At 50.2% G+C, this 13,175-nt stretch overlaps 1 protein-coding gene across 4 annotated transcripts in view; it reads right to left on the bottom strand.

Moving 5' to 3' along the window:
• Nucleotides 1-96: 96 nt before the first annotated feature.
• The window catches only part of CD99L2 (CD99 molecule like 2), a 109,223-nt gene continuing 96,144 nt past the window's right edge, over nt 97-13,175 (bottom strand). The window contains exons 7-11 of one of the 4 annotated variants that reach the window (XM_037822365.1): nt 7,280-7,318; nt 6,855-6,974; nt 4,133-4,150; nt 3,179-3,242; nt 97-1,883 (exon numbers count right to left, since the gene is read on the bottom strand). In XM_037822365.1, coding sequence (XP_037678293.1) covers nt 3,190-3,242; nt 4,133-4,150; nt 6,855-6,974; nt 7,280-7,318 — 230 coding nt within the window. In that variant the 3' untranslated portion in view covers nt 97-1,883; nt 3,179-3,189. The remainder of the gene's footprint in view (nt 1,884-3,178; nt 3,243-4,132; nt 4,151-6,854; nt 6,975-7,279; nt 7,319-13,175) is intronic. The other 3 variants (XM_037822366.1, XM_037822367.1, XM_037822368.1) reach the window with 3 other exon arrangements.

The raw sequence follows: 13,175 nt of genomic DNA, 5'->3' as shown, positions 1-13,175 counted from the left end.
ACGGGGAGTGTGGTTGGCTCCAGCTCATGCAACACTTCAGGGAAAAACAGCTTTGCTTGGCAAAAGAAGAGCCTCAACAGCATCAGAATACAGCAATCTGTTAGGGTCTGATTTATTTAATGCAAACAGATTAGTGTACAAGTCACACTGAAACACAAGCACAGAAGATGCTACACAAGGGGTTCTGAGATCAGGCTCCAGTTCTTCCTCGAGCAGGTGCAAATGCCAACCCGCGTGGCCTCCGCTCCAGGCCCCCCACACGGCCACGAGGCCGTCGCTGCATGTGCTCAGACTTCTTACTGCAAACACTTCATCTCCCCAATCACCTTTGGCAGGTCCCCGCTGGCCAGTGCAACTTTCAGATGGACACACAGCCACAGCCAGAGCCCCCTGTGTGTCCACAGGCCCCAGCACCCCAGTATGTGTCGGGACGAGTGCACTGCAGGAGGCGTGTCCAGTCACTGGGTGCTACCGTCTATGTGTGTCTAGGTGCCAGGCTGTGGGCTTCGTGCAGAAGGCACCACAGTGGCTATGGAACAGCGAAAGGGGGCCCTTTCCCCAGAAGGCAGTGCTACCGAGACAAGGCTTTGCGGAGACTTTTTATTTTACATCACAGCTGCAGGATGTCGAGGTCTTTACTATCAGACAAGCCTCATTGTAAGGAGAAAGTGGACACGTCATATACCGTGTGGCCAGTGAGGGTGGGAGTCCCTGGAAACAGGCAGCTCTTGGAAGCAGTGCCTCCCTCGCCAAGGCCATGTTCGCCTTCCTTCCCGGTGACTCCCAGAGGTGTCCGCTCAGCGCTCGGGCCCCACTCCCAGACACAGAATTCTAGTATGTCTGGGATCCATGGGCCGAGCAGCACTATAATTACCTACCGTTCTACAAGACATTCATAAAACAACTGCTAAAACGAACGTGTGAGGCATGCATTATATAAATGGTGGGGTCTGTTCTCATTTAATTGGCTTCCTTAGGAAGTCGGAGTCACCTCATCCCAGCTTAGCAGACATGAGGGAAGCCTGTGGGCCAAAGAGAACATTCCAGGAATGCCCCAGCCCAATCCAGACAGCTTGGGGCCAGGCGAGGAGCCAGCCCCTGGGTTCTGAGGTTTCCCAGTCATGGGTGTTTCACTAAACCAAGGAAAGACCTTTACCTCCCACGCCTCGCCCCCAACGCATTTTTGCACAAAGAAGCTTGCTTCTGTAGCTTTTGTTTCTCAGATGAGAACATATATGGGGGGAGGGTGAGTACCCCCTACCCCTGTGCCCAACATAAAACTAAGTTACAATGAATAAATGATTCCTGGAAACTGTAATGTCAGCCCCAAGCCCACAACTGGGAATCAGGCCTGAAAGTCACAGTCTCCTACTTATCCGGAAGATTCCTAAACTCTCCAGGCAGTTGTGAGATGCCATGTTTGCACTGAAAGAATGGAAAAGCTTCCACTTGGACCAGCTCTCTGGAAGCCCAGCAATGTAGAGCTTGTAACTTAAAGAAAGCAGTCCGGGGTGCTGGGGTGCGGTGGTGCTGGGTGCCGACTGGGTCCCTCCTGGCAGGGGTGGGGGCACCTTGGGGCCACGATTTGCCAATTGTGGGGTACACAGGTCACACTAAGCTCCGTCCCTTCATCATTGGTGCCTCCTTCCTCACCATCCACCCCCAGCACCAAGTCTGCCCGGAGCATCTGGGGCTGGGTGGGCATCAACACCAAACTCACAAACACCAGGAGCCCCTCTGGAAAATGTAGAGCAATGAGAAGCCAAGGACATCAGCAGAGCAGCACAGCAGCCGTGGGTCCAAATGAAATAGGGAGCTGGTCACAAGCGTCAGCGGCCGGGCGCCTTCGCTGGGGCTGCAATCCGTGGTGGCTGGATGCTTCACTGGGAAAAAAAAGGCCTTAATATCACCAGGGATGCGTTTCTGGCCTGCACAGGTGGAGGTGGAAGCCTGGGTCCCCTTCCTGTGGCGCCCTGGGCCACCTCCCCCTGCCTTCTGCCCCCCACCCCACACCCAGACCCCAAGAGCAGAGTTCCAGGTGGGCCGAGGGGAGAGGGGAGGGCAATGGGCAGGACGGGAAAACAACCTTGTTTCCTCATTGGAAAAATGGGGGTGCTCCTTACAGGGCTGCTGGGGCGGTCATTTTAACTAAGCCCTCAGCACAGTACCTGGCCTGTGGGATGTGCCCCTCGATGGCGGCTGCCAGACTCAATGCTACCAGACAGGCAGCTTTTCCACATTTCAACCCAGGGATCTTTTAACCTGTTTGGTGCCTCACTGCCAGACAACCAGGCCCCGCACATGGCAAATGGTGCCCGTCTCTGAGCACCCATGCAACATGCTGACAGCTCCTGACCATGGAAGTGGGAGGGAGAGAGGGGGACAGTGGAGGGAAGGTGTGCCAGTTTGAATGTACTATGTTCCCCAAAACGCCATGTTCTTTAATGCAGTCTTGGGGGGGCAGACATATTAGTGTCGATTAGGCTGGAATCCTTTGATTAGGTTGTTTCCATGGAGATGTGACTCACCCAACTATGGGTGATGACTCTGATTAGATTAATCTCCATGGAGGTGTGGCCCCGCCCATTCAGAGTGGGCCTTGATTAGATCACTGGCCCTATAAGTGCTCAGACAGAAGGAGCTCGCTGCTGAACTTAAACATTTTGAAGAAGGCTGTTGAAAGCTGGTGCTGACATTTTGGAGAACCCCATTTTGAAATGCACCTGGGAGCAAGCTGACGCCAGCCATGTGCCTTCCCAGCTAGCAGAGGTTCTCCGGACGCCATTGGCCATCCTCCAGTGAAGGTACCTGATTACTGATGCCTTACCTTGGACACTTTATGGCCTTAAGACTGTAACTGTGTAAACAAGTAAACCCCCTTTATAAAAGCCAGTCCATCTCTGGTGTTTTGCAAAAAGGGCAGCATTAGCAAAGCAGAACAGAGGGACATGGATTTTCATAAAGGAGTCTGTGTTTTAACCAAGTTCCCTCCTGCCTTTGGGCAATCTTCAGATCAAAAGGTGACAGAACCAGGTGGAAAGATGCCCCCGGGTGGTGACACCTAGGACTCCACGAGCGGAGGGAAGGGACCCGAGTCCCACAGGAGTCCCCTGGGGCCCTGCAGCCCTGCACTCGGCTGGAAATCCTGGAGACAGGGACGGTGACAAGGCGCCCTCACCTTGCCGCTCCTCACACGACAGCTTCCAGGTTCTCCCCCTTCACGTAGTCAGCGTTGAGGCCCTCTGCAAGCAAAGGGCAGGGTCAGACGTGGGCCCCTCGGTGAACTCCCGAGTCACTGCCAGGCGTCCACGGCCCCATCCCTTTAGGGCAGCAAGGGGGCTTCTGGGGGTGCAGAGGGAGCCAAGCACTGCATGAGTGACGGATGTGGGGGGCAGGGGAGAGACGGGCTGAGGGGGCTCGCAGTGGGGAGGGCACCCACCTCTTTCCAAAGCACCCTCCTCACCCCTGCACTCAAGGTGCAGGTGGCACCTTCTGCTTGGGGAAAGCCAAGAGTCCATGGGTCACCTCCCTGGATGATCCGGGGACTGCAGCCTTAGCAGAGCCAGGCATATTAGCCAAATTGCAGGCTCTTGGCCGCCACAAACCCACACCTGCCTGCAGGCCTCACAGCCACCCCTCCCTGCACCACGAAAGTCACCCCTGGGCTCCTCGCCTGCCTTCCCTGGTGGCCGACGGGCTGGGGCAGGATGCCAGATACGCCCACGAACAGCATGCACTCTTCAGCAGGTGGTGACCGGCTGGGAGCCGCCCTGGGGTGGACCGTCCCAGCTGGTGGGCATCTGAGTCCCAGCCTCCCCTCACCCCATGCATCCCCAAACCCAGCCCCAGCCCGGCCTGGGGACAGAGGGTCTGGCAGGTGGCATTCTCTCTCTCTCTCTCTCTCTCTCTCTCTCTCTCTCTCTCACACACACACACACACACACACACACACGTACAGGAAAAACTAAGAGCTGGTGGTGCTCAGCCGGGCTGGGGAGTGCCAGGGACGTGGAGGGGGACGACAAGTGGTGACAGAGAGCATGGATGCCAGGGAGGGTGGGGTGGGGCTGCACAATGAGTGCCAAGGCCAAAGCAGAAGAGGAAGAATGAACAAAACAAAGCTGCTCTTTACCTTGACCCTCTGCTGCATCTGAAGGCAAGACTCAAAGCTTAGAGGCCTGGGAGAGGAACTCGGCCCTGGCAACCTGCCCCACGGGCCCTGGGCATTCAGGGGCCTGCCGTGGCTGCCATCCCTCCAACAGTGGGGTCCCAGCTCCCAGTCCTCCATGGGGTTAGCCAGCCCCCAAACTTCCACAGCTTCCTCCTGAGTCCCTCCCAGCACCAGCACCAACAGTCTCTCAGGGCGACATGGGGTGACCAGACCAGATCCGGGACCAGTGAGCCTGGCCAGAAGAACCAGAGCGGCTGGGAAAGGCGGGGGACAGCCGAGCAGAGAAGGGGGCCTGGGCCTTGGGCAGAGAGGTACAAGTGGGGGGTCCTGCTCCCTCCAGGGCTAACAGGGATGGGGAGACAGGGGAACAGAAGGACCCAGGGGGATTCCCAAAGGTGAGGCACTTACTGGTAAGGGCAGAGCTAGGGAACAGCCACTGAGTCATCCTAAGACTTGAGGGGCTGCAGAACGTCATAGGAGCAAGGGCTCACATGGAAGGAAACCCAACATGAACTGTCTCCCAAGTTTCAACAACCCCCCTGGATTCCATATCCCTCCCGCCACAGGCACAGCCCCACCCACCCCGCACGGCAACACCCTCACCTCTTTCTGGTTTATTCTCTCCCAAATAGCACTTTAATTTTGAACCTATATATACATCTTACTTGGCTTTGCCTGTCAATCCAATTTGTAAAAACCTCACACCAGTTTGTTTTTGGAAACAACTCGGGAAATCATGTATTTTCACAGACAAAAATAGACAACCAAGACATCTACTCTGTGGTTCAAAAATCACCCTTTTGCCACCCCCATTTCCACTGGCACCTCAGCAGCCTCAAGCCCATCCCTTGATGGGGAAACTGAGGCCCCTGTCCTCTCCCTCACAGGCTGCCCCGCTCTTGCCAGGCCACGCACCCACACGCAGCCCCAAAGGTGGGGGCCCAGGGCAGGGTGAGGTCAGAATCCCCCTTGACTTTGATGCCCCTTATCTCCCAGGCCCCAATTTCTTTGCCTGTCAGGTGGGGAGTTGTTCTTAGAAGCCCCAAGACACCCGCGTCCTGTGGGGTGGCGACGCCATCAGGCAGTGCTCTGCAAGGTCTTCCTGCCTCGGGGCCCTGTGGACAACCCGGAAGCTGAGGAGTCCCAGGGTTCCAGGGAGCAGAGTTTGAAAACCACCACCCAAGTACCACTCATGCCTGGAGTCTGTGAGTTGAGGCACTTTGGGCACTTCACTTTTGCCCCTGAAGAGCAGCCCACTGTGCATGTCCCTTGTCCTCCTTGGAAACGAGGGGGCCCGTCAGGGACTGCGGCTCCCATGTGACTCTGAGATACTTCACAGTTTCCCCCTGACCCCACATGGTAGGTGGCAGGTGCACGTTCGCTCCCTGTGAGGGGAATGTTCTGTCCTTCAGCCAGTTTGTCCTCGCTGCCAAGGACAAGCCTGGAGTTGCACTCCCTCTCGCCACCCGTCCAAGGAGGGCAAATGATCAGGATGTCCAGGCCAAACTGGACCCGCCTCTGCCGAACAGCCCCCAGCCCCTCCCCAGGGCCTCCCCAGACACCTCCGCACAGTTCTGTCCGAGAGACCCAGAGTCCAGCTGTTTTCTTTCGAAACGCGCTAGGAGGCTCACTCCAGACATGGCCCAGACGCTGCCGCAAAACTGCCCATGCCACACTCAACGCAACTCGTCCCCTCCACCAATTGGGCCTTGAGTTTCCCTTCAAACACACACGCACCCACACACACACACACACACGCACACACATGCATATCAGGAGGCAGGAGGCAGGACTCCCATCTTTCCTGCTGGTTAGAAGGTTAGAAGGATCTTTCGCCTTTGATTTGGGGCAAGGGACAGCTCTGTTAACACCACTTGGAAATCTCACAGCAGGGAGACCATGAACAGTTGTGTGGATTGTGCACTGAGATGTGAATGGTGCTCCTGGAGCAGAAGTAGGTGAGCCCCCAGGGGCTGCTCCTAGTCATTCTACCACTTCAAAGGGGCTGAGGAAGGAGAGGAAAGAGGAAAACTATGGCTGCACCAGGTTCTGTCACCTGAACTAGAGACACACTCCACTCAGTGAACACTCCGCTTATAAAACCACCAAGTGACAGTTCTCCCGTTCACTCTCCATGGCTTCCCCACAGGCTCCCTGACATGGCCGTACCTGGAGGCTTTTAAAATAGGATTCCACTGTAACGATTCCGTTTACCCACAACTTAGGCTCCCAGCTGCAGCATAAAGTGAAAGCCGCCTATATTTTAAAATCTAGCATATAAAGGGGGCAAAAGGCAAAAACTACACTTTAATTTTCCCCTTGCACTCCTAGTCCTTTAAAACAATGGATGATTCCATGTATTTGAAGACCTCCTGGCTCGAGGTGGGGAGAGGCACGGGCATCCAGACAGCACCTTCCCTGGGACAGCCACTGCCCTCGGCTCCTATGGGAGCTGGAGCCCCGGACGGTCATGGGTCCAGCCCCACCTGCCCCTCCGGCCCAGTCCACACTTCAGCTCGGCCCAGATCTGTCCCTGAGGATGCCCAGAGTCGGCCTAGGGCAGGCTGGCAAGTGGATCTGAATCTTAACTTGGTCCCATTCTGCCCCTTTCCCTGAAAAGACCTTCTGGATCTGGTCTTGTCTAGGGAAGGGGGAAGGCACCCACTGTAGCACACGCACTTACGCTGAATCCTGAAGCAGAACTTCTTCTGCTGGTAGGAGATGTAGCTGGAGATGGCGCCGATCAGGGCCATGGTGAGGGCGCTGGCCACGCTGGCGATGGTGACAGTCTCTGTCGACATTCCTGACCAAAGAAGGGTGGGAGAGAGGCGGAGAGGCAGGGTCAACCCAACAGCACCGCATGGCTGGGGCCCCTCCAGCCACCAAGCTGAGCTCTCATATGCCCAACTATGTCTAAAGTATTAGAACAATGCAGTGCCCTTTGGGTTTGTCAAGTGCTTCTCCTTTTTTGTAAGGATTTCCATGTTTAGAAGGTTGACAGTAGACAAGGAAATGGTAGAGTCCCTCTTTGACAAGGGCTCGGACAGAGAACAGGAATTAGGTGTATGGGTCTTGGGCCAGAGGGAAAGTTGGGATTCAGAAACCCACCAGATCCGGAGTTGTCACCGCCGCCATACCCGTCGTCACCTAGAAAGAGAACAAGAGCACTCAGCACCTGCTGCCACCCGGCAACCACCTAGCTCAGGGTCAGGAGGGTCTTGGACGAGGGACTGTGGCCCTGGAGTGTTGAACTGGGCCAGACCCAGGCCCTGTGGGGACAGCACTCTTGGGGCCAGGACTTAATTCTTCAACTCTGTCCTACTTCCATTTCTGAGCTTGGACACTATAGTACCTTTGGCAACTCTCTTCACCCAGTGGCAGCCAGGCCTAAGAGGGACATGTTGATTTGCCCAATCGTGACCCAAGTTGACATGCTGGTTCTACAAAAAGGTTTGAAAGGTGTGTGCACGATAGAGGGATCTGAGCTGGTCTCTTCCCTCTGACAAGCCCCTGATGCCACTTCAGGTGCCTCGAGCTCTTCCTTCTTCTCAGGACCTAAGGCTCATTCTCAGTGGGGGACCAGGGCCCAGGACCCGGGTTATGAGGGGAAACTGCACTGAGATGTTGGAAGCAGGGAGTTCATACATTCTCTCAGCCCACCAAAGAGTCTGGGGGCCAGAAAATGACGTTTCTTATGTTCTAGGCTGGGGCTGAATCCTAAAGTATATAAACATCCCTGATTAGAGACAGATGATGTTTAGAAAACAGAGTACCCTATGCCCCCATCTAGATCCTTCTGCCCCTTCTAGTTGCACAACCTTGAACTGAAGTCGGCACATATGTTAATAAAACAAAATTTAGGAAAAAAAACCACAGGAATATACTACACAAACAGTGAACCCTGATGTAAACCATGGACTATGGCTTTTTAAAATAATTTTCCCCAATATTTGATTAAGAAGATTTTCAAATATGCAAAACACTTGAAAACATTTAACAGTGAACACCTAATACCTACCATCGTGATTCTGTATTGAACATTTTGTATCACTTGCTTTATCATGTGTCCCTCTACCAATCCCTCAGTCTAGCATCTGGTTTTGATGCACTTCAAGGTAAGTTGCAGCCATCAGTGCACTTCACCCCAAAACATGTCAGCCCATGCGTTATTACCGAGTTTCACGTTTGCTTATGATTTTTACTATTAAGTAAAATCTACATATAATGAATCACACAACTCTTATGTTAGCACTCAATGAGTGTTGACATACACATGCCCCTGTGAAACCCACACGCCTGTAAAGATACAGAACAAATTACTATCACTCCAGAAAGTTCCCTGCTCAATCAATCCTTGTCCACACCCCACCCCTGTCAGCCACTGATCTCATTTCTATCCCTCTAGATTAGTTCTGCCTGTATTAGAACTTCCTATGAGTGGAATCAAATAGTATGTACTCTTTTTTTGATTGGCTTCTTTCAGTCAGCATAATGTTTTTGAGATTTATCCATCTATGAACACATCATCGTTGGTCTATCCATTCTCCTATTGACACCAGGGCTGTTTCCAGCTTTTTGTTGTTGCTGTTATAACTAAAGCTGCTATGAACATTCTTTACAAGTCTTTTTGGCAGATATCAGCTCTCATCTCTATTGTGTAAATACCTAGGAATGAAACTGTTGAGTTGCTGGGAAGGTGTATGTTCAGATTTATAACAAGTTGCCAGCTCCTTCCAATGTGGTTCCATCCTTTTTCACTCCCATCAACAATGTATGAGAGTTCTGGAGGCTCCACAACCTCAACAATACTTGGTGTTGTTGGTCTTTCTCATTTGGGCCTTTCTGGTGGGTGTGCTGTGGTATCTCGCTGTGGTTTCAATTTGCATTTCCCTAGTGACTAATGATGTTGAACATCTTCATATAACTTCCTTTCTAAGGTGTCTGTTCAAATCTTAGGCTCAGTTCTTAACTGGGCTGTTTTTCTTTTCTATATTACACTTAAGAGTTTTAAGCAGAGGAGTGATGTGATCATACTGGGCAAGAGGGGAGGTAAAAAGACAGAGAATGTGCCAGAATGGGAAGTTAAGGCTTAAAGTGTACAGAGTTTCTACTGAGAGTGATGGAAAAATTTTGATAATGGATGGTGGTGATGGTAGCACAACACTGTGAAAATAATTTACAGTACTGAATTATATATTTGAATGTGGTTAAAAGGGGGAAATTGTAGGTTGCGTATATGTTAATAAAACAAAATTTAAAAAAACACAGGAATATACAAAACAGTGAACCCTGATGTAAACCATGGACTATGGTTAATAGTACAATTATAATAATGTGCTTTCATCAATTGTAACAAATGTACCACACTAATGGAAGGCATTGATAATCGGGGGACATTTGGGAACTCTGTAAATTCCGCATAATTTTACTGTAATAAAAAATGTTTCTCTAATAAAAATAATTTGGGGAGAGTGACTTCTGGCATGAAGGAATGAGGAGGTCAACCAACCCTCTCCTTATAGAAAGCAACTATAAAGAAAGGCCACCATTTTCAGAAAAGTTTGTTGTAGTCATGAAAACTAATTTAGTTCCAGCAAGAATAGCTTGAGTCCCTGGCAGTTGTGGCTGGGGCATGTCCCATTTCCCCTCCCCCCAGGTCTTCCAGCAGCATGTTTCGATCCCAGTCCTGGTGGGGCAGACCGCGAAAACCAGAAACTTCACTGCTGTCACCAGAGGGAGGCCCACTTGATTTGGAGCATCATCAAAGTGGTGATCTCAGTGACACTAGCAATGAACACCAAGCACCCAGATCAGGGTTCCTTGGAGAAATGGCTGATTCTAGGGTTGGGGTAGGGGAAATACAAGATGACTCTGGAACATCTTGTCATGTCAGAAAGTAAGGAAATGCTCAAAAGAAAAAAAAAAAAAAAAGCCAGGAGATCAAGGTCAACATCTCCAGTGATAAACTGTGTTGATATCACGTACTCCTGATATAGCACAAGAAGGGCACTTCACGTCTGTGGAATTCTGCCACCAATCCTATCACCTCACGGGAATCCTAAAAAAAAATCAGACAGATCCTAATAGAGGGGCATCCTAAAAATCCCTGATCAGTCCTCCTGAAAACTGTCAAGGTCATCAAAAACAAGGAAAGGCTGAGAACTGTCACAGCCAAGAGGAGACTATGGAGACATGATGATGAAATGTGATGTGGAATCCCGGATGGGATCTGAGAGCAGAGAAGGACATAAGTGAAAAACTGGTGAAATCCAAGTAAATTAGTACCAATGTTGGTTTGTTAGTTGTGACAAACATACCAGAGGGGAAACTGGGTGAGGGGTATACTGGAACCCTCCATACTCCCTTTACAATCTTTCTGCAAATCTAAAATTATTCCCAAATTATGTTTATTTTACAAAGGGAAAAAGATTTGAACAGATATTTCTCTAAAGAAGATGCACAAATAGCCAATAAGCAGATGAAAAGATGCTCAACATCATTAGCCATCAGGGAAATGCAATCAAAACCATCATGAGATACCACCACACACCATTTTTTGGCCTAAATAAAAAAGACAGACAATAACAAGTGTTGGTGAGGAAGTGGAGGGAATTGTTGGTGGGAATGCAAAAGAGTACAGCCACTTTGGGAAACAGTTTGGCAGGCCCTCAAAAACTTATCAAATGACCTAAAAATTCCACTTCTAGGAATCTACCCAAGAGAAATGAAAGCATGTATTCACCCAAGGACTTAGATGCAAGTCTTCACAGCAATATTATTCACAATATCCAAATGCTGGAAACAACTCAAAAATCAACTGGTGAACGGATAACTAAAATGTGGTCTACCCCTACAATGGAATACTATTCAGGCCTAAAAAGGAACAAAGCACTTATACATGCTACAACAGGGATGAATCTTGAAAACATTATGCTCAGTGAAAGACTCCAACCACAAAAGACCACACAGTTTATGATTCCATTTATATGAAATATCCAGAAAACACACACTTAATAGAGACAGAAAGCAGATCGGTGATTGCCCGAGGCTGGGGGAAGGAACAGGGACTGATTGCAAACAGGCTCAAGAGAATTTGGGGGAGCGATGGAAATACTCTAAAGTGATTTTGGTGATGGCTGCATGACTCTATAAATTTGCTAACAATCATTGAATTGTACTCTTAGATTGGGTGAACTTAAGGCATGTAAATTATACCTTCATAAAGGCATTTTAAAATGCGATAATAGGAAGTGGAATCAACTGGACTGGATAAGGGATTAGGTGCAGGGTTGTGAGGCATCTAGGCTAATGCCCAGGTTTGGGGTTTCCTAGCACAGTTCCCAGAAGGAGGGAATTTCCCAGGAAGAGTTTTGCAGGAAAAGACAACGAGCTGGGGCTCCACCCTGCTGTGTGAGGTGCCTGCCCTACAAAGAGATTTCCGAGACCTTTCCGCTTTAGACCCTACAGAACACGGGGGTGGGCCGTGGGGCCTCAGAGAGAAGAGCCAGGGGAAGGGTGCTGAGCCGGGGGTGATCCCCAGACCACCCTGTTAGGGGAAAGCAACAGGACCCAGTGACGGAAGACAGATAAGGACCAGCAGGAATGTTTTCTTGAGCAAAAATATATAGCAGACAACATTATTTCTAGAAAGGCACCTCCAAAATACAGGCGAGCCTGTGTGCTTAGCCAGACCCAAGGCTGGAAAATTCATTAAATAGGATGTATTTTATGCTGAAGATCATCATTTCCTTAAAGGCAATGTTTTCCCTCCACTCGGGGCGTGAGCATGTCTGTGCAAAGTGTAATTTCACCGAGACCCCCTTTATCTTCATTTATTGACACCTATAAGGACAGAGGGTATAACTTAAGCTAGCAATTGATTATTCTTTACAAGAGAAGTTCAAATATGAGCCTAATTAAAGAATTTCCTAAAACTTCTTCCTTGCTAAAACATGGGCTTTTAATCAGGAAAAAAACCCAGCATGTCATTCAGACTTGCATCATGGACGAGCTTGCACACGCTCCTACTGCTCTCGCCTCCCCGTCTGGAAATACCAGTTGTCACCCGGGAGTAATTGGCTAATTTGCTGGGTTTGCCCTTTAAATGTTCCATATTCTCCTGACACCTGTGAGTTTCTCTGGGAGGCTTTCAGAGCTTTTTACTAGAGATGACACTGTCTGGAAAAGGTGTTGGGAAGGACAGATTTGACCGTGGCTTCCTTTAATCGGAAGGGAACACTGTTGCCATTCGCACGGCCTGCTGTTCCTGCAGGAAAGGAGCAAAGGCCAGAGACGCAGGGAGTTTATTAGGCTGCAATCGGACACACTCACAACTTGTTACAGGCGCAAGTTACAACCACAAAATGTTACAATCATAACTTGTTTTGCCACATAACAAATCTGGCTAACGTTCTCTCCCTACTTAGGGTCAGATCCTGATGCAAATTATGATGAAAGCTTTAAATCTTTGCCCTTTGGGGGGCGGCAGTTAGAAAGATGTGGCCGTGGGGTTGGATGTGGCCGTGAGGGCGCAGCCCCGGGGATTTTCTCGGTAGTGATGGAACAGTTCTGTACCCTGATTGTAGGGATGGTTACTCAAATCTTCGTACTGATCCAATTGCACACACACACGTACACACACACACACACACACACACACGAGTGCATGTAAACTCTGGTGAAACTAAATGAGTCCTGTGCCCGAGTTAACAGTGTTGTACTAAGGTCAACTCCCTGGAATTCTCCTGAACTATTTTTATGACTTCTTGTGGGTCTTAAACTATTTCAAAATAAAAACGTATTACAGAAAAACCATCGGGCTTGCTGTGAGTCTCTAAAAACATGCTTCGGTCACGATGAGTTTTGCTCCTCCCATCCCAAGACTGCAGGCTCCCCAAGTTGGTTCATACATTTCCCCATCAAACTGCACAGCCCACATCATTCCAGCTGAGCCCCAACTTGCAAGTTGGGGTGTCTAGAGACTGCCTTTCATTTGCCAGAGGCT

This window comes from Choloepus didactylus, chromosome X (genome assembly GCF_015220235.1).
Source record: "Choloepus didactylus isolate mChoDid1 chromosome X, mChoDid1.pri, whole genome shotgun sequence".
NCBI lineage: Eukaryota > Metazoa > Chordata > Mammalia > Pilosa > Megalonychidae > Choloepus > Choloepus didactylus.
Note: the sequence above shows the minus strand (reverse complement) of the source record. Positions and strands in the feature narration are given on the sequence as shown.